This window comes from Macaca mulatta, chromosome 14, assembly GCF_049350105.2.
Source record: "Macaca mulatta isolate MMU2019108-1 chromosome 14, T2T-MMU8v2.0, whole genome shotgun sequence".
Lineage (NCBI taxonomy): Eukaryota > Metazoa > Chordata > Mammalia > Primates > Cercopithecidae > Macaca > Macaca mulatta.
Window position 1 is genome coordinate 7,578,711 of NC_133419.1, and position 27,209 is coordinate 7,605,919.

General features: G+C 43.3%; 1 protein-coding gene and 1 long non-coding RNA gene across 2 annotated transcripts in view; both read right to left on the minus strand.

Annotated features, from left to right (window-relative positions):
* Positions 1–27,209, minus strand: part of TOP6BL (TOP6B like initiator of meiotic double strand breaks) — a 108,707-nt gene that overhangs the window by 19,081 nt on the left and 62,417 nt on the right. The window contains exons 9-13 of the mRNA XM_015113604.3: positions 18,385–18,535; positions 16,206–16,352; positions 10,605–10,726; positions 9,711–9,821; positions 4,372–4,470 (exon numbers count right to left, since the gene is read on the minus strand). Coding sequence (XP_014969090.3) covers positions 4,372–4,470; positions 9,711–9,821; positions 10,605–10,726; positions 16,206–16,352; positions 18,385–18,535 — 630 coding nt within the window. The remainder of the gene's footprint in view (positions 1–4,371; positions 4,471–9,710; positions 9,822–10,604; positions 10,727–16,205; positions 16,353–18,384; positions 18,536–27,209) is intronic.
* Positions 23,699–25,148, minus strand: LOC144334115 (uncharacterized). Its single transcript, XR_013403547.1, has 2 exons — positions 24,191–25,148; positions 23,699–24,061 (listed from the first exon to the last, which is right to left on the minus strand). It is a non-coding gene; the product is annotated as an uncharacterized LOC144334115 (long non-coding RNA).

Genomic DNA, 27,209 nt, shown 5'->3' on the forward strand with positions numbered 1-27,209 from the left:
CTGTTCACTCTGATGGTAGTTTATTTTGCTGTGCAGAGGCTCTTTAATTAGATCTCATTTGTCTATTTTGGCTTTTGTTGCCATTGCTTTTGGTGTTTTAGTCATGAAGTCCTTGCCCATGCCTATGTCCTGAATGGTATTGCCTAGGTTTTCTTCTAGAATTTTTATGGTTTTCTAGGGTTTTTATGGTTTTAGGTCTAACATTTAAGTATTTAATCCATCTTGAATTAATTTTTGTATAAGGTGTAAATCTCTGCCTTTTAATTGGATTATTCAGACCATTTACTTTTTTTTTTTGGAGACAGGGTCTCACCCTGTCACCGAGGCTGGAGTGCAATGGTGCAATCCTGTTCACTGCAACCTCTGCCTCCCATTCTCAAGTGATCCTCCCTGCCTCAGCCTCCCAAGTGGCTGAGACTACAGGTGCACATCACCACACCGAGCTAATTTTTTTTCCTTCTTTTTGAGACGGAGTCTCGCTCTGTTGCCCAGGCTGGAGTGCAATGGTGCAATCTCGGCTCACTGCAGCCTTCGCCTCCAGGGTTCAAGGGATTCTCCTGCCTCAACCTCCCCAGTAGCTGGGACAACAGGTATGTGCCACCACACCCAGCTAATTTTTGTATTTTTAGTAGAGACAGAATTTCACCATGTTGGCCAGGCTGGTCTCAAACTCCTGGCCTCAAGTGATCCACCTGCCTTGGCCCCAAAAAGTGCTAGGATTGCAGGCGTGAGCCACTGTGCCCGGCCTCAGCTTTTTTTTTTTTTTTTTTTTTTTTTTTTTTTGAGACGGAGTCTTGCTCTGTCACCCAGGCTGGAGTACAGTGGCCGGATCTCAGCTCACTGCAAGCTCCACCTCCTGGGTTTACGCCATTCTCCTGCCTCAGCCTCCCAAGTAGCTGGGACTACAGATGCCCGCCACCTCGCCCGGCTAGTTTTTTGTATTTTTTTAGTAGAGACGGGGTTTCACCGTGTTAGACAGGATGGTCTCGATCTCCTGACCTCGTGATCCGCCCATCTCAGCGTCCCAAAGTGCTGGGATTACAGGCTTGAGCCACCGCGCCCGGCAATTTTTTTTTGTTTTTTGAGATGGAGTATCGCTGCAATGCCTAGACTGGAGTGCAGTAGCGTGATCTTGGCTCACTGCAACCCCCGCTTCCTGGGTTCAGTCTCCCAAATAGCTGGGACTACAGTGTGTGCCAACACACCTGGCTAATTTTTATATTTTTAGTAGAGACGGGGTTTCACCATATTGGCCAGGTTGCTCTCGAAGTCCTGACCTCAAGTGATCCATCCACCTTGACCTCCTAAAGTGCTGGGATTACAGATGTGAGCCACCGTGCCTGGCCTAATTTTTTAATACTTTGTAGAGACAGGGTTTCACCGTGTTGGCCAGGCTAGTCTTGAACTCCTGAGCTCAAGCAATCTGCCTGTCTTGGCCTCCCAACGTGCTGGGATTACAGGCTGAGCCACTGCGCTTGGCAAGACCATTAACATTTAATGGAATAGTTGATATGATAGTGTTTAAATATATCATCTTTTTTTTTTTTTTTTTTGAGACGGAGTCTCGCTCTGTCGCCCAGGCTGGAGTGCAGTGGCGCAATCTCGGCTCACTGCAAGCTCCGCCTCCCGGGTTCACGCCATTCTCCTGCCTCAGCCTCCCGAGTAGCTGGGACTACAGGCGCCTGCCCCTGCGCCCGGCTAATTTTTTTCTATTTTTAGTAGAGACGGGGTTTCACCATGGTCTCGATCTCCTGACCTTGTGATCTGCCCACCTCGGCCTCCCAAAGTGCTGGGATTACAGGCGTGAGCCACCACGCCCGGCCAAAATATATCATCTTGATAAGTGTTTTCTATTAGTCTCATGTGCTCTGTTCCCTTTTCCTCATTTTCTGCCGTCTTTATTGGAGACAGAGTCTCACTCTGTTGCCCAGGCTGGAGTGTGGTAGCACGATCTTGGCTCACTGCAACCTCTGCCCCTGGGCTTCAGGCAATTCTCCTGCATCAGCTTCCCAAGGAGCTGGGACTACAGGTGCGAGCCACCATGCCGGGCTAATTTTTATTTATTTTTAATTTTTTTAGTAGAGATGGGGTTTCACAATGTTGGCCTTGAACTCCTGACCTCAAGTGATCCGCCCGTCTCAGCCTCCCAAAGTGCTGGAATTAGAGGTGTCAGCCACTGCACCTGGCCATTCTGTCTTTTGGGTTGAGTTTTTATGATTCTCATTTTATTTCCTTTTTTGACTTACAACTCCTTGTTGTGTTATTTTGTTTTATTTATTCATTTTGAAACAGAATTTCACTCTTGTTGCCCAGGCTATAGTGCAATGGCGCGATCTTGGCTTACTGCAACCTCCGTCTCCCAGGTTCCAGTGATTCTCCTGCCTCACTCGCCTGAGTAGCTGGGATGACAGGCACGCACCACCACACCCGGCTAATTTTTGTATTTTTAGTAGAGATGGGGTTTCGCCATGTTGGCCAGGCTGGTCTCGAACTCCTGACCTCAGGTGATCTGCCTCCCTCGACCTCCCAAAGTGCTGGGATTACAGCCGTGAGCCACCACGCCCGGCCTTGTTGTGTTATTTTAATGGTTCCTTTTATTTATTTGTTTTTGAGACAGTGTCTGGCTCTGTCACCCAGGTGGAGTACAGTGGCACATTCTTGGGTCACTGCAGCCTTGACCTCCCAGGCTCAAGCAATCCTTCCACCTTAGCCTCCCAAGTAGCCAGAACTACAGGTGTATGTCACCATGTCTGGCTAATTTTTTTTCTTTTTCTTTTTTTGTAGAGACAGGGTTTCACCATGTTGTCCAGGCTGGTCTTGAACTCCTGAGCTCAAGCGATCCACCTGTCTTGACCTTCCAAAGTGCTGGGATTACAGGAATGAGCCACTATGTCCAGCTGGTTCCTTTTATTAATTTATTTATTTTTTATTTTTATTTATTTTTTTTTCGACAGCACCTGTACCATTTTACTTTCCCACCTAACATGCACAAGGATTCTAATTTCTCCCCATCTTTACTAATGCTTAATTTCTATTTTTTAAATAATAATGTTGTAGTAAATATAACGTGGTATTTCACTGTGGGTTTGATTTATCAGTTTACCTTCAATTAGTATTATATCACTCCACATATAGTATAATACCTTACAATAGTATCTTTCCATTTCTTTCCTCTTGGTCTTTGTGCTATTATTGTCATATATTTTACTTCTCCATAGGCAATAAATATTATAATACAGTGTTACTATTTGTGCTTTAAAAAGTCAATTATGGCAAGGACGTAAAGAATGTAAAGGACGAGTTGATGGGTGCTGACGAGTTGATGGGTGCAGCACACCAACATGGCACAAGTATACATATGTAACAAACCTGCACGTTATGCACATGTATGCTACAACTTAAAGTATAATAATAATTAAAAAAAAAAAAAAAGTCAATTATGGGCCGGGCACAGTGGCTTGAGCCTGTTATCCCAGTACTTTGGGAGGCCAAGGTGGGCGGATCACCTGAGGTCAGGAGTTTGAGAACAGCCTGGCCAACATGGTGAAACCCCATCTCTACTAAAAATACAAAAATTAGCCTGGCATGGTAGTGGGCGCCTGTAGTCTCAGCTACTCGGGAGGCTGAGGCAGGAGAATCGCTTGAACCTGGGAGGCAGAGGTTGCAGTGAGCCGAGGTCATGCCACTGCACTCCAGCCTAGGCAACAGAGGGAGACTCCATCTCAAAAAAAAAGAAACAAACCAAAAAAACCCCAAAAAAACAAACAAAAAAATCCACTTTTATCTTTTCACCTTTTTGGATGCTGGAGATCTAGAATTTTCTTAGTTGGGGTCTTTACCCTCAAGGAGGTCAAATAGCTTTTAACTGGTTTTGTGATGGTCTCCTCTAATGAGTGAAGGGAGATCCTAGCAGGAAATTCTGTTTCTCCAGATTCCAAGTTTAGCTGGTGGTAGTCGTCTAACTGAAGCCCACTTTTCTGGCTCTCTTGGCTCCAGTCAGTAGGATTGACTTATCTGGAACTAAAATTATAGGATGAATAAATAAGAGAGATTAAAGATGAAGTTATCCTACAGTGTCTTCTGGACAAGATGGTGTAACAGGGACTGAATCTACCCTTGGGCCTGAAATAACAAAAATCCTGGATACAACATATGAAACAACAGCTTTCAAGATATTGGACACCAGGCAACCAGTGGGATAGTCGTTCCTGAGAGATAGAAAACAGATGATTTTGTTTCACAGACTTCCTTGCTGAAAAGCTGACCTCAGATTATGCAGTCTGAAACACTTGTACCTACCCACCCTCAATTCAGGATTCCCATATATCAAAATGGAAGATTCCCACCAAAGTACTGATTATTTACACTTACCTGCTTCACCTCACATGAGCAGTGGTGAAGAAATTGGTGCTGAGTGATCTCACGAAATACTTTGTGCAGTTTGGTCCCAAACTCTTGTGTGTCAGCTGCCTAAAATGGGCCAGAAATAGAACATGCTGAGTTCCAATACTGGAAACCAAGGGGGGAAGCTCTCACACACAGTTAATACAGGGAGAAGAGGAGGCATATAGTAGGCAAGCCATTAAAGTTAGGAGTTTTCTTAGTCTTCATGAAGGCAGGAGAGGTAAAAAGAAGGCCTGAGCTACTTGGTATAAGACAGGCAGTTGTGACTCCTATATGTCTTCCCACTTCTGTCATCTAAGCAAGATCCTTCAAAGAAGGTCTTTGTTCTCCCATCTTTTTTTTTTTTTTTTTGAGACAGAGTCTCGCTCTGTCACCCAGGCTAGAGTTCTGTGGCACAATCTTGGTTCACTGTAGCCTCCGCCTCCCAGGTTCAAGTGATTCTCCTGCTTCAGCCTCCCGAGTAGCTGGGACTACAGGCATGCACCACCACACCCAGCTCATTTTTGTATTTTTAGTAGAGACGGGTTTCACTATGTTGGCCAGGCTGGTTTCGAACTCCTGACCTCAGGTGATCCACCCACCTCAGCCTCCCAAAGTGCTGGGATTACAGGTGTGAGCCACTGCACCTGGCCTGTTCTCCCATCTCTGTAGGAGATAAATATCCAGAAGATCCATCTGTTCATGAAGGGGTTATATAAATTGCTCTTCTATAAGAAGAGTTTCCAAGACAGCACAGGTTCTACTGCATAACTGAGGCTGATATGAGACTCTTTTTTTTTTCTGACAAGTCTTTTAGGGAGGAGAGGAACAAAATAATACAGTTTGCACCCACAGGAAATAGGTAACAGCTTTCTACTTTTTTTTTTTTTTTTGAGACGGAGTCTTGCTCTGTAGCCCGGGCTGGAGTGCAGTGGCCGGATCTCAGCTCACTGCAAGCTCCGCCTCCCGGGTTTACGCCATTCTCCTGCCTCAGCCTCCGGAGTAGCTGGGACTACAGGCGCCCGCCACCTCGCCCGGCTAGTTTTTTGTATTTTTAGTAGAGACGGGGTTTCACGGTGTTAGCCAGGATGGTCTCGATCTCCTGACCTCGTGATCCGCCCGACTCGGCCTCCCAAAGTGCTGGGATTACAGGCTTGAGCCACCGCGCCCGGCCGCTTTCTACTTTTAAATAGATAATTATAGGATGTTAGAATTAAAGGGGACCAGGGTAATAACCTAATACAACACACTAATTTTATGGATCAGAACATTGAAATTCAAAAAGAAGTGGGCTGGGCGCAGTGGCTCACACCTGTAATCCCAGCCCTTTGGGAGGCCAAGGCAGATGGATCACCTGAGGTCAGGAGTTCGAGACCAGCCTGACCAACATGGAGAAACCCCGTCTCTACTAAAAATACAAAATTAGGCATGGTGGCACATGCCTGTAATCCTAGCTACTCGGGAGGCTGAGGCAGGAGAATCACTTGAACCTGGGAGGCGGAAGTTGCGGTGAGCCGAGATCGTGCCATTGCTCTCCAACCTGGGCAATAAGAGCAAAACTCTGTCTCAAAAAAAAAAAAAAAAAAAAAAAAAAAGAAGTGACCCACCCAAGATCTCACAGCTAGTTAGTACAAAAGTTAGGGCTTTAATGGATACCTTAGAATTCCCAATATAGTGTTCTTCTCACTACCCTGTGCTATCCACATGACCCAGAAAGTTGAAGTTATGATAAAATACACTAGCTTATAAATGTGTTACACACTTTGGCTCATAACTCCATTTATAGAAATTTGTTCTAGAAAATAATTCGAAAGAAGCAAGACATTACATAAAGGTATTAACTGAAACACTATATAAGCAAGAATGTAAACAAATGTCTAACAGAGAAATCGTTTATTAAATTAGATTTAAACAATACGGTGGGATATTAACTAAAAATTCTAAGACTGTTGAAATGGGGAAAATGTCAAATTATATATGAAAATAGAATGCTTTGATTACAACTATATATGAGATAATGAGTAAAAATTATAGTGATAAATTTTACTAGTTATTATTTTAAAATATTTTTTGTATTATACTAGCTTTTCAAGAAAACTATACTAAAAAAATGAAGCAACAAATATGGAATGATATATTGCCCATTGATAATACCAGTTGGTCAGCACACATTCCTAAAGGAAGGGAAACACTAACATTTATTGAGAATCTACCATATGCTATGCACTTTGACACTGTCTTAGTCCATTAGGGTTGCTATACCAAATTCCTGTAGACTGGGTGGCTTGTAAATAATAGAAACTGATTTCTCACAGTGCTGGAGGCAGGGAATCTGAAATTAAAGTGCCAGCATGGTCAGGTTCTGGTGAGGGCCCTCTTCTGGGCTGTAGGCTGCCCACTTCCTCCCTGTGTCCTCACATGGCAGAAGGGGTAAGGGTCTCTCTGGTTTTTTTTTTTTTTTTTTTTTTTTTTCCGGTGGGGATGTAGGGGGACAGAGTTTCGCCCTTGTCACCCAAGCTAGAGTGTAATGGTGCGATCTTGGCTCACTACAACCTCCACCTCCTAGGTTCAAGTGATTCTCCTGCCTCAGCCTCCCAAGTAGCTGGGATTACAGGTGCCCACCACCACGCCTGACTAATGTTTTTGTATTTTTTTTTTTTTTTTTTTAGTAGAGACAGAGTTTCACCATGTTGGTCAGGTTGATCTGGAACTCCTGACCTCAGGTGATCCACCCACCTCGGCCTCCCAAAGTGCTGGGATTACTTACAGGCATGAACCACCACGCCCGGCCTGGGGCCCCTTTTATAAAGGCACTAATCCGGCGGGGTGAGGTGGCTCACGCCTGTAATCCCAGCACTTTGGGAGGCCAAGGCAGGTGGATCACCTGAGGTCGGGAGTTTGAGACCAGCCTGACCAATATGGAGAAACTCTGTCTCTACTGAAAATACAAAATTAGCTGGGTGTGGTGGCGCATGCCTGTAATCCCAGCTACTCAGGAGGCTGAGGCAGGAGGTTTGCTTGAACCCTGGAGGTGGAGGTTGCGGTGAGCCGAGATCGTGCCATTGCACTCCAGCCTGGGCAACAAGAGCGAAACTCCGACTCAAAAAATAAAATAAAAATAAAGGCACTAATCCCATTCATGAGGGCCTAATGACCTAAATCACTTCTCAAAGCCTCATACCTCCTAATGTTATCAGTTCAGGGGTTAGGATTTCAACATATGAATTTTAGGGATATATAAACATTCAGACCATAGCACACATTTAGCTCTCACTTTTATAACTCTGTGAGGTACTACTATTTTTTTCCAATTTGTAGACAAGTCTCAGAACTACAGGCCTAAACATAACTTATAAGTCAATGAGTCAGGATTTGAACGTGAGCCTCTGATTCCATATTGCCACATACATGTAATAGTTAAGGTTGCTCAGTTATTTCCAGTGTATTCTGTCGCCATGAGATAGCATTCTTCAACAAGGAATTAGATTAGGAATCACTGATCTAGTCCTAGCTCTGTTCCTTTTTTTTTTTTTTTTTTCCTTTTTTGAGATGGAATCTCACTTTGTCACCCAGGATAGAGTTCAGAGGGGTGATCTTGGCTCACTGCAACCTCCACCTCCTGGGTTTCAGCAATTCTGCCTCAGTCTCCTGAGCAGCTGGAACTACAGGTGTGCACCACCACGCCTGGCTGATTTTTATATTTTTAGTAGAGACAGGGTTTCACCACATTGGTCAGGCTGGTCGTGAACTCCTGACCTCAAACAATCCACCTGCCTCAGCCTCTGAAAGTGCTAGGATTACAGGCGTGAGCCACCACACCCAACCCTAGCTCTGTTCTTAACTAGCTGTGTGACCTAAAGCAGAAATCTTAAATAACTTGTTTCCTTATTTGTAAAATAGTATACATACTACTGTTCAACAAATATTTCTTAAAACTTAAGCCTGGTACTATGTAGCATCACAGTGGCGCAAATAAAATAATGTTTCTAAAAATACTGTACATTTTACAAAGATAAGCAGTAGAATGTCATTAAAATCATGGCTGTTTTTTTTTTTTTTTTTTTTTGAGACGGAGTCTCACTCCGTCGCCCAGGCTGGAGTGCAGTGGCGCGATCTCAGCTCACTGCAAGCTCTGCCTCCTGGGTTTACGCCACTCTCCTGCCTCAGCCTCCCGAGTAGCTGGGACTACAGGCGCCCGCCACCTCGCCCGGCTAGTTTTTTGTATTTTTTAGTAGAGATGGGGTTTCACCATGTTAGTCAGGATGGTCTCGATCTTCTAACCTCGTGATCCGCCTGTCTTGGCCTCCCAAAGTGCTGGGATTACAGGCTTGAGCCACCGCGCCCAGCCTTTTTTTTTTTTTTTTTTTTAGATGGAGTGTCGCTGTTGTCACCTGGGCTGGCATACAATGGGGCGATCTCGGCTCACTGCAATCTCCCCCACCCAGGTTCCAGCAATTATCCTGCCTCAGCCTTCCGAGTAGCTGAGATTACATGCAACTGCCACCACGCCTGGCTAATTTTTGTATTTTTAGTAGAGACATGGTTTCACCATGTTGGTCAGGCTAGTCTCAAACTCTGACCTCAGGTCATCCACCCGCCTCAGCCTCCCAAAGTGCTGGGATTACAGGCATGAGCCACCACCCTGGACAAGTTTGTTTTTTTTTTTTTTTTTTTTTTTTGAGGCGGAGTCTCGCTCTGTCGCCCAGGCTGGAGTGCAGTGGCGCTATCTCGGCTCACTGCAAGCTCCGCCTCCCGGGTTCCCGCCATTCTCCTGCCTCAGCCTCCCGAGTAGCTGGGACTACAGGCGCCGCCACCACGCCTGGCTAATTTTTTTGTATTTTTAGTGGAGACAGGGTTTCATTGTGTTAGCCAGGATGGTCTCGATCTCCTGACCTCGTGATCCGCCCGTCTCGGCCTCCCAAAGTGCTGGGATTACAGGCTTGAGCCACCGCGCCCGGCCTAATTTTTTTTTTTTTTTAAGACAAGTCTCACTCTGTTGCCCAGGCTGGAGTGTAGTGGCACGATCATGGCTCAGCCTCAACATCCCGGGCTCAGTTGATCCTCCTACCTCAGCCTCCTGAGAAGCTGTAACCACAGGTGTGCACCATCCCACCTGGGTGATTTTTTAGTTACTTGTAGAGACAGGGTCTCTCTATGTTGCCCAGGCTGGTGTCAAACTCCTGTGCTCAAGCAATCCTCCCACCTTGGCCTCCCAAAGTGTTGCAATTATAGGCATGAGCCACCATACCCAACCCAAACCCACTTTTAAACCCAAACCCACTTAAAAGCCCACTTTTAAGCATCCCCAATCCCAATCTCCTACTAACTTGAAGGGTCTGGAGACACATCTTTCGGAAGCTGCTCCTAGTGCTTCCAGTTAGAATACTCATGATGGAGTTCACAGCCACTGAGAGTGAGGCCTGTAGTTTCTGCTGAGCCTGGGAAACATAACAAGTAAGGGGAAGACTGCGTGAATCCCAAGATGTGGTTTAGAGAATCCCAGAGGGCCCACACATTTCCATCAGAGCAGGATTTCAACAATTCTTCCTATCCATCAACAAAAGTTACTGAGATCCTCACATATTTTTATACCATAACATTTAGGGAATTAATATAAAATTTTAAAATGTTCTCACATTTCACAGAGGTGGCTTACTGACACAGACACATTTAGAGAAGACAAGCAATGGGACACTGGTCAAGAAAACAGACACACTATTTGAAAAAAAAAAAACAGCTTTTAGTTCTGCTCTCTTAGTGTGGTTGTTTTTTCCCTGAAAAGTGGGCCATATGAGGCAAGAAATGTGCTACCAAAAGTACACATGATGGATAGATTTAGAAAATCAGGTAAGGAGAGAAGGTGGTAGTGTAAAATATTAGGAAAATGGGGGAGGAACGTAAGACACAGCGAAGCAGCAGCTCCAGAAGTCTGTGTGGGAAGGGGAATTATATGGATAAGGAAGAGGTGTGGTATCAGCCATTTTTCCCTATTAACTATTTCCTTATTTACCCAAACACACCTACTAATCACTGGTTACAGTGATCCATTTAAGCTAAAGTTTGAGTTGTAGGCTAGATGCAGCGTTATAAGATCACCCAGCTGACAGGAGAGAGGAAGGGGCATTAAGGGAAGAAGGGCTCCTGGGCCCTGTGCCTGCTATATATGCTTGCTATCTTTTTCTTAAAGAATAGGAGAAAAGAGGCTGTGAATTCCTTATTACCTTGGCAGCCTGGTGATGTTGCTCCAAGACCTGGTCCACGGTGAACTGGATGCAACCTTGCACTACACTGTGGCTCTCCACAAGGATGGCATTGAGATGAGCTGTGAGCAAAGTATAGACTCCTAAGGGGAGGGAGAAGGTAAAATTATCACTATATCTACCTCCCCTCACTGTGCATCTTCAAAGGCTAGTCTTAAATTACCAGATGTGTAAGATTTAAGACACTTTACTAGTACATTGATGAATTTCTTTTAAATCCAATATAACATCTGAGATGTTGTACTGAGATCAGTACAACTGAGAAACTGCAGGCCCTCAGAATAAAGCTAAACAGAGGTGTACAAATTATCACAGTAGTTCAAGAATGATAACACTGGTTTCTGAGGAATCGAGTTCTTAAGGAATGTTCAGTAGGGCTCAGAACATGGTATCAGGCTTGCATTATCCAAGGATTAACCATAAGCGAGGATAACTACTTCAAGATTGCTGTTCATGTGCTGTGAGTCAGGACTGGGAGTGGAAAAGATGCCTCTTGGAAGAAGAGACCCCTACATATCCACAAATAATTACCTTTTTTAAGACAAAATCTCCCAGCAACTTACAAACCTACCCAATTCCCACTTATAAATCTAAGAAAGCTCAGGAAAATTAAGGTGAAGAATGACATTATTTTTTAAAGAAACAAATAATGGATCCTGTTTAATTCATATACATACCATGTACTATAAACAATTCCAGTGACTCCAAAGGAGAGGAGAAAGGGAGAAGCAAATGTCCTATAGAGTGTGTCTAACCCTGCTCTACATCTATGTGAACATCACTGCTGTGGCAGTGCTTTCAGATGTACTGTGGTAAAGAAAAGGTTAAAATTCACAAAGATGACACAGAACTGTTGGTATGAGGTCCTTTTAAATGGGGGATTATCTCTGTTAAAGTAACCATGGGCACCACTGCTCAGCCTCATTCAGAAAAGCTAACGTGAGAGCAACAGGCAAAAAAATTATGCCATCAAACAATAGGCCGCCATGTAATGATCCCGATGCAGCAGGCACAGGAAGCCAAATTTACAGGTCACCTGGAGAAAATCTTTCTTGATTATTCTTTGTTTACAGTGTTCAGAATTATATAATGAAGCAGCCTAAAACTGGCTGGCTTTTTCCAGGACTGTATTAAAAATGCAAGCCAGAAGAACATTTTCTACCATAAGGCACCATGAGGCTTTCCTGTTAGGGAAGGTAATATATGGTGAGCTCAAAAGGATTCTGGAGCTGGAGTCAGGGAGAACATAGATTCTAGGGTCAATTCTGCCATCAACTAGTGGTGATGATATCTTTTCTTCAGTATAGAAAATGACTTTATACCACCTGCTCTCAGAGGTATGTTGTGTAGATAAACTGCAATAATGTACATGAAGTGTTTTCTGGGCTTTTTTGTTGCCCAGCCTGGAGCGCAGTGACACGATCTCGGCTCACTGCAGCCTCGACCACCAGGGCTCAAGTGATCCTCCCACCTCAGCCTCCCGAATAGCTGGGACCACAGGTGTGCACCACCACCATGCCTGGCTTTTTTTTTTTTTTTTTTTTTTTTAAGACAGAGTTTTGCTCTTGTTGTCTGAGCTGGAGTGCAATGGCATGATCTCAGCTCACTGCAACCTCCGTCTCCTGGATTCAAGTGATTATCTTGCCTCAGCCTCCTGAGTAGCTGGGATTACAGGCACCTGCTTGCCACCACACCCAGCTAATTTTTGTATTTTTAGTAGAGACGGGGTTTAGCCATGTTGGCCGGACTTGTCTCAAACTCCTGACCTCAGGGTGATCCGCCCGCCTTGGCCTCCCAAAGTGTGGAGATTACAGGTGTGAGCCACCATGCCTGGCACATTTTTATATGTAGAGACGAGGTCTCGCTATGTTGCCCAAGCTGGTCTTAAACTCCAGGGCTCAAGCAATCCTCCTGCCTTGGCCCCTCAATGTACTGGGATTACAGGTGCCAAGCCACGGTGCCTGACCCATGAAGTGTTTTGAAATATACACTGTACAATTTCAAAATATTGCTATTGCTATGTTAATATATCATCTAGATTGGTATTTTCCATAGTTTGGTTTTAAGAATAGCTTCAAGAAATCAGATCCCTTTTGAGAGCAGATTTTTTTTTATTTTTTATTTTTTTATACTTTAAGTTCTAGGGTACATGTGCACAATGTGCAGGTTTGTTACATATGTATACTTGTGCCATGTTGGTGTGCTGCACCCATCAGACATTTAATTTAAAAGTCAAAGTTCATTCCTAAAATTTTGACCATCAAAAAATGCTTTTGACATTGTGGAAAACAATGAGTTAGTCACAAGAAAAAAAAATGAGTTAATCACAGAAAAGTTACCATGACAAGGTAGGTGGGCATAAGGCCAATTAAGTAATTTTCTTAAAGACACATGGAAACAGACTAATTTTGAACAATCTGTTTCCTAAAAGAAGAGGTTCTAGAGAAAGCTTTTAAGGATATGAGAAAGAAAAGGGGGAAGATAAGGTAAAATTATCACCATGTCTATATCTACCTCCCCTCACTGTGCAACTTCTTCAGAGGCTAGTCTTAAATTACCAGATGTGTAAGATGTGAGAGACTTACTGTATTTACTAATACATTGATGAATTTCTTTTAAATCCAACACTGAGTACAACAACTGAGATACTGCAGGCCTTCAGAGTCAAGCTAAACAGAAGTGTACAGATTATCACAGTAGTACAAGAATGATAATACTGTGTTTCTGAGGAATCTGAGTTCTTAAGGAATGTTCACTAGGGATCAGAACATGTTATCAGGCTTACATTATCTGAGGATTACCTTCTGGCAGACCTTAAAAAAAAAACTGCCAGAAGGTAGCAGATCTTAAGTCTTAAGAGGGTTTTAGATCTGGAAAGGCCTTTGATGGGGCCTAGCCTAACAATCTCATGTTAAAGATATGAAAAGGGAGGCTCAGATTTATGTGACATGCTTCCCAAAAATCACTGAGGAAGTTGGTATCAGTGCTAAAATTAAACCCAAGTCTCTTGATTCCACCCTGATGTCTTTTCCACAATAATAAGTTGCTGCTCTTACCAGCCTCTGTCTGTGTGAGCATAGGCCACAGGGAACAGCCCTAGGAATCCTCACATTAGTTTAGATATCTATTTTCCATTCCCCGGCATTAATCATCGGAACGGCCATGCACCAAAGACCACTAGCTCCTCAAATAAACAGCTACAAGCCAGAGCCCCAGGAAACAGTGCTTCTCTCCTACAGTGTGTACAGCACGTTTTGGGAAAAGGCAGGGAAAAGTTTGCCTTATCTTACTGCTGAGAGGCTCAGAAGGAAGGTAGCAGGAAGAATACCACAGCCAACAATGGTTTGTTCAATAAATAATGGACACCAGTCAACATGAGCTCTTTTGGTCTGGTGTTGTAAGCAGTCTTTTTCTTATGACTCAGTGGGAGCAGGGCCACACCAAATAGCACTGGAGTGCCTGAATAGAGTCCCATGAAAACACACTGGCCCATAGAGAAAGGAGAACACAGAGACATATCAGAAGCACCAAAAGGGAGGCTTACAAACTTTTCCCCAAATTTGTATAAGCTCCACTTCTCCCTGTAACTTTCCTCAAAGATTAGAAGGGCATTGAGAAACACTTAAATTTACATCTCAGGGTTTACTGGATTAAAATAAAGAAGCCAACTCCTGCTCATGCTCAGTGGTTTTCAAGTTTTACTATATTTAAGAATCACTTGAGGCAGGTGTGTTGCTCATGCCTGTAATCCGAGCACTTTGGGAGGCCGAGGTGGGAGGATCACTTGAGCCCAGGAGTTCAGACCTTGTCTCTACAAAAATAATAATAATGGCCAGGGGCAGTGGCTCACACCTGTAATCCCAGCAGTTTGGGGCACCAAGGCGGGTGGATCATGAGGTCAGGAGTTCAAGACCAGCCTGACCAACATGGTGAAACCCCGTCTCTATTAAAAATACAAAAATTAGCCAGGTGTGGTGGCATGTGCCTGTAATTCCAGCTACTCAGGAGGCTGAGGCAGGAAAATCACTTGAACCCGAGAGGTGGAGGTTGCAGTGAGTCAAGATCGCGCCATTGCACTTCAGCCTGGGTGACAGAGGGAGACTCTGTCTCAAAAATAATAATAATAATAATCATCATCATCATCATCATCCAGTGATTCTGATGCATGTGTTTCATGGACCAGAAAATGAAACCACTGTTTTATCTCTATCATAGATAACCTTTCTGATTGATAACAAATTATCACCCATCTAACAGATAAACACCAAAGGTTCCTTGTTGCATACCTGAATAAGAACAGGTGTGCATTTTTTTTTTTTTGAGACGGAGTCTCGCTCTGCCACCCAGGCTGGAGTGCAGTGGCCGGATCTCAGCTCACTGCAAGCTCCGCCTCCTGGGTTCACGCCACTCTCCTGCCTCAGCCTCCCGAGTAGCTGGGACTACAGGCGCCCGCCACCTCGCCCGGCTAGTTAGGTGTGCATTTTTAAAAAATCCGCCTGGAAAGGCAGCATGATGATGAAAAGTTCCCAAGCCTTGCTATACATCAGAATCACCCTAGAAGTTTTATTTTATTTTATTTTATTTTACTTTACTTTATTTTACTTTTTGAGACACAGTCTCAATCTCTTGCCCGGGCTGAAGTGCAGTGGTACAATCTCGGCTCACTGCAACCTCTGCCTCCTGGGTTCAAGAGATTCTCCTGTCTCAGCCTCCCAAATAGCTGAGATTACAAGAAGCCGCCACCATGCCAGCTAATTTTTGTATTTTTAGTAGAGATGGGGTTTCGCCGTGTTGGCCAGGCTGGCCTTGAACTCCTGGCTGCAAGTGATCCACCCACTTCGGCCTCCAAAAGTGCTGAGATTACAGGCGTGAGCCACTGCACCTGGCCTGAGAAACTTTAAAAACATACCAACAAGCACTTGGGGATGCCAAGGAAGGAAGATTACTTGAAGCCAGGAGTTCGAGACCAGCCTGGGCAACAAAGCAAGACCTCCATACAAAAAATAATAATACAAAAAATAATTGAAAAAGTTATCCAGGTGCGGTCACATACATCTGTAGGCCCAGCTACTTGGGAGGCTGAAGTGGGAGGATCACTTGAGCCCAGGAGTTTGATGTTGCAGTGAGCTATGCTCGCGCAACTGCACTCCAGCCTGGATGACAGAGCGTCTCTAAAAATTAAAAAAATTTCTTAAACATACTGAGCCCTGAGCCCCACCTCAGTCCATCTGGAAATCAGAATCTCTGGGGAATGAGCATTTTAGATGCTCTTCAGGTAATATTGTGCAGCTAACATTGAGAACTGCTGATCCCTAGGGAGCAATATATATGAAGTGTCTGCTGATTTCTGGCCAACCAGATCTAGAAACGTTGTCATTTAAGCAATGCATCAATATATGAATCTTTTCTATAGGATATATTTATTTTATTAAGCAGGGTTTTTCACTGAACTTCTTTATTCTACAGAAATATATCTAATTTACATGTGTGCATTACACAAAGTTTCCCTCTCTCTTAGCATTTGGCATACCCAAGCTGGCAACCCCATTCTCTTATACTTACCCCAGATTTCCATTTGCTGGACTGGAAATGCACTGTGGAAATCCACAAAGAGAAAAAGCAGCAGAGTTTGTCCTTGAGGGTCCATATTATGAGACTGATCCCCCTCACTGGATTCCGCCCGATAACTCACATCTGGAAGCACCAAATCTAGAGGACAAGATATTACATGAATTTCTAAGATAAGTAAAGCCCTCGAAATACAAAGTGACTACAGAACCTGTATTCTGAACAAAGAAGGATCTGAGAATAGGAGATCTAAATTCAAACACTCATTTACCCTCCTGAACCTGTTTCTCTATCCACATGATGGAAGCAAATCATAATGATTCACAGGAAGAACATGAAAATAGTAACTAGGTATGTAAAATGCAAACCAAACAACACTCCTTTACATTACTGAGAAGCACCACACAATAAATTAATTGATTCCTTGTACAACTTTCTAAGGCAGGTATGGCTGGTAAGAGGTTAGATTCACCTAAGTGTGATGACAACAGCTAACTTGTGTTACGTGCCAGGTACTGCATCAAATGCTTATGTACTATTTCCACATTTAGACTTTACAACAACACTATTGGATAGGACCTATTCTTATGCCCTTTTACAGATAAGAAAAGAGGCACAGATAGGTTAAATACCTCATTCAGCATGAGCCAGTAAATGGTGGAACTGAGTTCTAGATTTTGCTAGACTGACTAAAGAATCTGCTTTTAGCCCCAGTACTATATATTTGTATCCCCAAATGTAATCCATTGCCCAGTGGTCACTTTCTAGCACCTTGATCCTTTAGAATACAATCAGGATAGTCCTATATTTCAGATCCATGTAGAGAAGTACCTTCATATGGATCCTTGTTCTGTCCTTTAGAGTAATAAGGGAGCGAGATGAAGGGACATTTTCTACATTATCCATTTCCAAAGTTAACTGAGAAAGTTCAGGACCATGAATTGGTAAAAAACTAAACCAGCAAAGCCCAAAAACAAAAATGAAAGAGAAAAGGAGATATGGAGAGCCCTAGAAATTCACCAGTCATATCTCTATTCGAAATCGGTGGAATCTATCATTCTCTCTAAGATACTGCCCCATCCCAGTAGGCTTCAATCTTCTCATACCAGTCATAGCTGCAGAATACCTCTTCCCTATTGGTCATCTTCCTCAGGAGCCAGAAGACCAGACTACCTTCTAAATTTCATAGGATTCTAGTTAGAACAGTCAATCTCAAAACTGCAACCCCTCCTAGATATCAGCCCATGGTCACATACTCCAATTTCACAGTTTTATTAGCTCAGTTATTAACCTCCAACTTTTAGCATGATTCACCCAAAGCTGGTATGGTTAGAGTTTATGTGAATATTACAGTCCGCTTCCTAGGCCTAATACTATTATATCTTGCACTTGTATGTGTTTTAATTGTTTCTAAGGAATTTTATGTGATTTTCTCAGTTCATTATGAAGCATTTATCTTCCACAGTAGTTCAGAAGTATCACTGCTCCCCTACCTTTGTAAAGGCCCAGATTTGACAGATTAGGTACATTAGAACTCTTCTGAACAAGTATCTAACAGAAAGACCAGGAATAGAGGAGGCAGCAGAGGAAGTAAGAGGAGAACCAGTATCAACATGCAATGCCAGGCCGGGTGCGGTGGCTCACACCTATAATACCAGCACTTTGGGAGGCTGAGGCAGGTGGGCCACTTGAGGCCAGGAGTTCAAGACCAGCCTGGCCAACATGGGGAAACGCTGTCTCTACCAAAAATACAAAAAACAATTAGCTAGGCATGGTGGTGGGCACCTGTAATTCCAGCTACTCGGAAGGGTGAGGCAGGAGGATCACTTGAACCCAGGAGGCAGAGGTTGCAGCCAGCCAAGATTGTACCACTGCACTCCAGCCTGGGCGACGGAGCAAGACTCTGTTTCAAAAAACAAAACAAAACAAACAAAAACAAACAACAAAAAAACATGCAATGCCAAAACAAGCTCTGAAAGAGCTTTGCCTGTTTGACACCTGTTTGCCTCACTTCAAGTGGTCTCTCACATTTGGCCAGACCCTGACCCTCAAACCCCAACCTGGGCCATATCTCTGGTCATATTTTTATATACACTTTCTATTCGTATTTCCTTTCATTTCTCTAATATTCTTCAAGTTTCTTCATTCCTGTGCAGAGAGAGGGAGGATATACCTCTATCCAAATTGAGATCCAAATTGGGTACCATACACAAATGGTATTTTTTCCAATCAATTAAAGAAGAGGTATCTTTGAAGAAAGTAGTCATTGGCTGCTCCCAAGTTGACAATATCAGAGGCAGACCCAAAGGTCCATATAGAAATATGTGTAGTTGCTAAAGAAAACTGCCAAGTTTTAGTATCTTATGACTATGTATTCACTTGTATAAAAAACAAATATAACCCTGACCTGGTTTACACTCCCATAAATGTGTTATGCAGTTACTTTTTTTTTTTCTTTTTTTTTTTTGAGATAGAGTCTTGCTCTGTCACCCAGGCTGGAGTGCAATGGCGCCATCTCCGCTCACTGCAACCTCCACCTCCCAGGTTCAAGCGATTATCCTGCCTCAGCCTCCCAAGTAGCTGGGTAGCTGGGATTACAGGTGCATGCCACCATGACTGGCTAATTTTTGTAGTTTTAGTAGAGATGGGGTTTCACTATGTTGGCCAGGACGGTCTCGATCTCTTGACCCCGTGATCCGCCCACCTCCGCCTCCCAAAGTGCTGGGATTACAGGCATGAGCCACCATGCCCAGCCTAAGCAGTTATATACTAAGCCTTTCCACACTGAAGACAGGTGTGAGGCACCACAGATAGATCCACTAGGATCCCCAGAAATTTATTCTGGGTTTAATAAGTGTGAGTTACAGATACAGTATTAAGACAGTTTATTTATTCATCCGGTTCACATGATCATAGATTTGAAAGGCACCACAGGTTAACATTGTTTTAAGTTCTAAGATCTTGGGGTACAAAGATGAATATCCAGATAATATCTGTCCTCAAGTTTATCATATTTACAGTATGAGAGATACATAAAAGCTGGTAAGCTATAATACAATGTGATACACGCTAGAAGTATATACAATGCAATATTTTCTGGGAAGTATTTGAGTATACTCAGATTGAGAAGGAAACTTCCTCTGATCGTCTCCAAACCTATTATCTAAAACAAAAGAAGGCATGCCCCTGAAATGGTTTCTGAACTTCCCATTCCCACTCTTATCCTATCTGTAACCCAGGGTTTCTTAACCTCTGCACTAGTGACACTTTGGGCCAGATAATTCTTCACTGTGGTGGGCAGTCCTGTGCACTACAGGATGTTTAGTAGCATCCCTGGCCTCTAGCCACCAAATGCCAGTAGCACCCTTCCTCACATTACCCCCTCCATGACAATCAAAAATGTCTCCAGACATTGCCAAATGTCCTTTGAGGACAAGATTACCCCATTAAGAACCACTGCTTAACCTTTCTTGTCCCCTGAACCAAGGCCAGAGACCAGAATGTGTACTTTCCTTTATCTTTCTTCGTTTTCATCCTCTTTCTTATGGGGTAAACACAAGGTATTGTGAAGATTAAAATTCCTACCCAGTGGGCACTGGGGCATTATGGAAAGGCTTTATACCCGTAAATGAAGTCTCCCTCACAAATCTCAGAAGGCATTAACACATGAACTAAGGCTGACTCACTGTTTAGGGCAAGAGGAATTTTAAGATGCAAACTCAGAATAAGAGGGGAGTGTCTGAAGAGCCAAGAAGTGCAGTTGTCTTATAATTGGGTTGTTTAAATCATTTACATGTAATATGAATATAGCTACAGTTGGGTTTAAATCCATCATCTCTTTTCCATTTGTTGCTTGTATTCTTTGTTTCCTTTTTCCTCTTTTCTATTTTTGGATTAGAAATTGCTTTTTAAGTTTTAAAAAGTGTTTTCTCTCTCTCCCCACCTCCCTTTTTTAAGAGACAGGGTCTCATTCTGTTGCTCAGACTAGAGTGCAATGATGTGATCATAGCTCACTGCAGCCTCAAATTCCTAGGCTTAAGCAATCCTCTCTCTGCATCAGCCTCCAAGGTAGCTGGGACTACAGGTAAGAGCCACCATGCTGCCAGGAATTTTTTATAATTCCATTTTATCTCCTTTTAAAGTTATTCGTTATAACTGTTGCATTAACCTAGGGATTGCCAGGCTTTATTAGTATACAACTTTAACTTATCACAGTCTACCTTCAAATGATATTATAACAATTCATATATAGTCTAAAAATCCAGTGATATACTTCTACTTCTCTCCTCTTGGCCTTTGTGCTATTGTCACATGTTTTACTTCCACAGACGTTATAAACTTTATATGTTATATTTTTGCAGATCCATGATCAATGAACCCTAAGCATAAGAAATACGAAAAATAGGCCGGGCGCGGTGGCTCAAGCCTGTAATCCCAGCACTTTGGGAGGCCGAGACGGGCGGATCACAAGGTCAGGAGATCGAGACCAGCCTGGCTAATACGGTGAAACCCCGTCTCTACTAAAAAAATACAAAAAACTAGCCGGGTGAGGTGGCGGGCGCCTGTAGTCCCAGCTACTCGGGAGGCTGAGGCAGGAGAATGGCGTAGACCAGGGAGGCGGAGCTTGCAGTGAGCTGAGATGCGGCCACTGCACTCCAGCCTGGGCAACAGAGCGAGACTCTGTCTCAAAAAAAAAAGAAATACGAAAAATATAGGCCAGGTGCAGTAGGTCATGCCTGTAATCCCAGCACTTTGGGAGGCCAAGGCGAGCAGATGACTTGAGGTCAGGAGTTCGAGACCAGCCTGGCCAACATGACAAAACCCTGTCTCTATTAAAAATACAAAAATTCGGCTGGGCGCGGTGGCTCAAGCCTGTAATCCCAGCACTTTGGGAGGCCGAGACGGGCGGATCACGAGGTCAGGAGATCGAGACCATCCTGGCTAACACGGTGAAACCTCGTCTCTATTAAGAAATACAAAAAACTAGCCGGGCGAGGTGGCGGGTGCCTGTAGTCCCAGCTACTCGGGAGGCTGAGGCAGGAGAATGGCGTGAACCTGGGAGGCGGAGCTTGCAGTGAGCTGAGATCCGGCCACTGCACTCCAGCCTGGGTGACAGAGCGAGACTCCGTCTCAAAAAAAAAAAAAAAAAAAAAAATTCGCTGGCCATGGTCCAGGTGCTCAGGAGGCTGAAATGGCAGAGAAAGAAATCATTTCAGGGGCCTGACTGATTGAACCCAGGAGGCGGAGGTTGCAGTAAGCTGAGATCACACCACTGCACTTCAGCCTGGGCGACAGAAGTGAGACTCCGTCTCAAAAAAAATATGAAAAAAATAGAAAATGATAGCAAAACATGTCACACACACACATGCAAAATTAGCCAGATGTGGTGGTGCGCACCTGTACTCCTAGCCACTCAGGAGGCTGAAGTGGGAAGGTCACATGAGCTTAGGAGCTCAAGGCTGTAGTGAGCTAAGATCAAGCCACTGCACTCCAGCCTGGGAAACAGCAAGACCCTGTTCTCTACATAAATGAAGAAAGCCTCAGTGAACTGTGGGATAACTTTAGGTGGCCTAATTCAAGAATGTGTAATTGGAGTCCTGAAGGGAGGGACTTCAAGACTTGTTTCTTGAAGATTTTTTTTTTTTTTCTGGTGAGGTACTTATGAAAGGAAAATTCAAACTCAAGACCCCAAACCACTATGCCAAAAGGAAATAATTTAGCTGAAAGCTGAGTCATGCAAGAAGTTGCCTCTCCTTTTGTTCCTAAGCAGATAGCTACAGATAAAGGGTTAAATACCTCTACAGGTAGCTACTCTTATGTTCTCCTTCTATTATATAAAGGGTCAATTTACTGAGCACAAGACAAATACATAATTGACTATTCCCCTACTTGCTCCTTTTCTCTTGTAACATATGGATTCAATAATGTGACCATCCCCTCCCTCTTTCCCCTCCAGCCTGCATTTCCCTCCTTTAAATACCGAAGACCTCAAAACTATCTTTAGAGAAAGGCACAGGCACATCCTTAACCTTGGCAAAATAAACTTCTAAACTAATTGAGACCTGTCTTAGATACTTTTTGGTTTATATACTCAAGAAGGATATTTTGTGTTTTTAAAAGGACAAAAGTATTTTGTATCTACCCGCATAGCCACCACTTCCAGTGCTCTTCCTTTTTTGGGTAGATCCAGAATTCCATTTGGCATCACTTTTCTTCTACCTAAAAGATTTCTGTTAACATTTCTTATAATACAGGTCTTCTCGTGATACATTCTTTCACCTTTTCTATGTCTGAAAAATTCTTCATTTTGCCTTTTTTCTCTCAGTACTTTCTAAAGATGTTACCCCACTTTCTTCCAGTTAACATTGTGTCCAGTGAGAAATCTGCCATAATTATTTTGTTGCTGTACACATAATGTGTCTTTTTTATCTCCAGCTGCTTTTAAAATATTTTATTACTGGCCTCAAATACTTTGATTGTGATGTGACTCAGTATAATTTTCTTCATATTTCTTACACTTAGGCTTCATTGATCATGAATCTGAAGGTTTATAGTTTTCATTAAATTTGGAAACTCGGGGGTGAGACCCTGTCTCTACAAAAAAATTAAAATAAAAATAAATTAGCCAGGCATGATGGTGCATGCCTGTAGTCCCAGCTACTCAGGAGAGGCTGAGGTAGGAGGACTGCTTAACCCCAGAAGTTCGAAGTTGCAGTGAGCTATGATCGCACCACTGCACTTTAGCCTGGGCAACAGAGCAAGACGCCTTTAAAAAAAAATTGCTATTTCTCTGAATTTACACTCACATTCTTCCATATGATGCTAAAAATTTTGGTTCCTAACATTGTTAACATAATTTTTTATCATAAGTATGTATACAATAATTCCAATATAAAATACCAATATTATTCCTAACAATCATGCCACTGAATAAATTTTAAGAGGTCTTTGGACTTCCATTTCATCCTTAGAGTATATCCTGCTAAGAATGTATAGTCAAAACACCATGTTCTAAAGTCTGTTGAATTAATTCTTCTTGTTACATGGATTATAATTTTAACATAATATACAGGTAAGTTTATTACCTTTTATGTTGAGGAATATTTGGATTGGATATGAAATTCTAGGTTGGTAATGGTTTTATTTCAGGACATTAACACTATTAGTCTAACACCTTCTGTTGGAATGGGGAAGTCAACTGCTAATTTGTTCATCTTTTAAAGATGATTTGTCCTCCTGACTGATTTTAAGATTTTCTCTGTTTTTCATCTCTTTAGGTGTATAAATCTTTTTTATTTATACTGCTTGATTATTCTGTTGTTAAATCTGTCTCAGTTGTTTCAGTCATTAACTCTTTAAATATTGTTTCTGCCCCATTTTCTCTTCTCTCTTCTCTTTTTGGACATCAATTAAATACCCATTAGACAGTTTTACTCTTTACTCTGTTAACCCCTTTCTTCTGTATTTTCCATGACTTGTCTCTTTGCTTTATTTTTGCTAAGTTATTGCTAATCTTTAGCTTTTAGTTTACAAATTCACTTAAGTTGTACTTAATCTGCTGTTAAACCTGTGTACCGAATTTTATTCAACATTGGTTATTATATTTCTTGATTCCACAATTTCTGTTTTGTTCTTGTTAAAAGTTATTTCATATTTTACAGTTTGTTTCCTAGTAAAATTTTTCAAACTTGCTTTCATTTTCACAAACATAGTAAGCATAATTTTTCATTTTATTTTTTTTGAAACAGGTCTCACGTCACCCAGGCTGAAGGGCAGTGGTGCGATCATGGCTCACTGCAGTCTTGACCTCCTGTGCTCAAGCAATCTTCCCACTTCAGCCTCCTGAGTAGCTGGGACCACAGGCATGCACCATCCATGCCCAGCTAACTTGTCTAGAGATGGGGGTCTCACTGTGTTTCCCAGGCTGATATCGAACTTGCAGGCTCAAGCAATCCTCCTGCCTTAGCCTCCCAAAGTGCTGAGATTACAGGTGTGAACCACTACACCCAGCTAAGCATAACTTTTTAAAGTCAATGTCTGATATCACCAGTATCTGGAGTCCCAGTGGGTGTTTCTGTGACTTTGTTTTTGCTATCTTGTCCTTTCTTACACCTGATTATTTGTGACTGTGCATGTGTGTGTGCATATGCACCATGAGACACTATTTGAAAAAGTGTTAAATAATTGGGAGCACAGGATGCAGTTATTTTCCTCTAGAAATTTTTGTTTGCTTCCATAAGACATCTAGAACTAACAAATCTAAAATCATCCTAATCCAATTTAAAAGTTTAAGATTTTCTGGCCTGCCTAGATGACCAAAAAGTATATACAGTCCATGTGAAGAGTGATTTATTTCAGGTTGACCTTACTCCTTAAAATATAGCCTTCTAGTTATCCCTTGCCCAAGGCAAGAGGTGTTTTTAGCAGCACTCCCAAGCTCAGCAGGTCCTGGATTCTTTGGCCTTCTTGTCCTGCATTGATTTGGAAGTATTAATACATCTTAGCCTCTCAACTGCTTGCTTGAATTGGCAAACTACTCCAGGGCAAAAGCATCCCCCAATGCTAGGCTCAGCTCTCTGTAATTCAAACCTCTCCTAAATCATGGCATAGAAACTCCTCTTCACTAGCTCTTTGATGCTTTTATGATTTTTTTTGTTTGTTTTTTGAGATGGAGTTTCGCTTTTGTTGCCCAGGCTGCGGTGCAATGGCGCAATCCCGGCTCACCGCAACCACCACCTCCCAGGTTCAAGAGATTCTCCTGCCTCAAGTCTCCTGAGTAGCTGGGATTACAGGCATGCACCACCATGCCTGGTTAATTTTGTATTTTTAGGAGAGACAGGGTTTCTCCACGTTGGTCAGGCTGGTCTCGAACTCCTGACCTCAGGTGATCCACCCACCTTGGCCTCCCAAAGTGCTGGGATTACAGGCGTGAGCCACCATACCCGGCCTGCTTTTATGATGTTTTAATATTTCATCCAGCCTTTGCCTTCAGTGAGAAGGTTGGTCTAAATTACCAAGTTTGCCACTTTCAGAAAGTAAAATCTCACCAGAATTTTCATAGCTAGCTCCCTCTCTTTTTTTTTTTTTTTTTTTTTGAGACGGAGTCTCGCTCTGTCGCCCAGGCTGGAGTGCAGTGGCCGGATCTCAGCTCACTGCAAGCTCCGCCTCCCGGGTTCACGCCATTCTCCGGCCTCAGCCTCCCGAGTAGCTGGGACTACAGGCGCCCGCCACCTCGCCCGGCTAGTTTTTTGTATTTCTTAATAGAGACGGGGTTTCACCGTGTTAGCCAGGATGGTCTCGATCTCCTGACCTCGTGATCCGCCCGTCTCGGCCTCCCAAAGTGCTGGGATTACAGGCTTGAGCCACCGCGCCCGGCCAGCTCTCTCTCTTTTTTAAAACACTCTCCTTAGAGGCTTCACTGACCATATTTAACATAACATCTCCATCACTCTCTATTACTTTGTTCTATTTATCTCCACTGCACTTATCACTACCTAATATCTATCTGTTAAATTTTCCCCAAGAGGACAAAAAAATTTGTCTGTCTTATTCCTTCTAGACAATGGAATGAGGAGGAAAAAGAAACTTATTTATTTTATACTCTTCTGTACTATCTAGATATAAAGAAAAAGCATGTTTTAAAATAGAAAATGTCCAAGCATAGTCTTCATCACCATCCTGCTCCCTCCTCCTCCCTAAAAGATACTATGGTATCTTTTGATATCTGACATGCAACATCAGATAGCTGACATCTATCATACCACGCCTCTTCTTTTTTTTTTTTTTTTTTGAAACAGAGTCTTACCCTGCCGCCCAGGCTGGAGTGCAGTGGCGTGATATTAGCTCACTGCAACCTGTGCCTCCCAGGTTCAAGTAATTCTCCTGTCTCAGTCTCCCAAGTAGCTGGGACTACAGTCATGCAGCACCACGCCTGGCTAATTTTTGTATTTTTAATACAGACAGGGTTTTGCCATGCTGGCCATGCTGGTCTCAAACTCCTGACCTCAAGTGCTCTGCCATCTTCAGCCTCCCAAAGTGCTGGGATTACAGGCGTGAGCCACCGCGTCCAGTCTGTTCTGTTTTTTTTTTTTTTTTGAGACGGAGTCTGGCTCTGTTGCCCAGGCTGGAGTGCAGTGGCGCGATCTCGGCTCACTGCAAGCTCCGCCTCCCGGGTTCACGCCATTCTCCTGCCTCAGCCTCCCGAGTAGCTGGGACTACAGGCGCCCACAACCGCGCCCGGCTAATTTTTTGTATTTTTAGTAGAGACGGGGTTTCACCGTGGTCTCGATCTCCTGACCTTGTGATCCGCCCGCCTCGGCCTCCCAAAGTGCTGGGATTACAGGCGTGAGCCACCGCGCCCGGTCTCTCACTGTTTATACTTTTCTATAACTTCATTTACTCCTACAGCTTCAGTCATATGACAATAACAATTATTAATATTATTGAGTACTTGTTATATGCTAGGAGCTTCATTCACATGGATTATTATACTTAATTCTAACAAGCAAACAAACCCCAAAAGAACAGAAAACCAATTTTTGCAAGGGAAACTAAACTTATAAGTATCATCCTCATTTTAAAGCAGAGGAAGAAAAGGCTTAGGCTGGTTAAGTAAGTTACCTACAGTCACACAGCTAATTAGTAGTGAATCCAGGCCGGGCGCGGTGGCTCACGCCTGTAATCCCAGCACTTTGGGAGGCCGAGAAGGGCGGATCACGAGGTCAGGAGATCGAGACCTTCCTGGCTAACACAGTGAAACCCCGTCTCTACTAAAAATACAAAAAATTAGCCAGGCGTGGCAGCAGGCGCCTGTAGTCCCAGCTACTAGGGAGGCTGAGGCAGAAGAATGGTGTGAACCTGGGAGGCGGAGTTTGCAGTGAGCTGAGATGGCACCACCACACTCCAGCCTGGGCAACTGAGCGAAACTCCGTCTCAAAAAAAAAAAAAAAAAGGTAGTGAATCCAACATTTACCCTACTGTGCCATGCTCTAAACACAG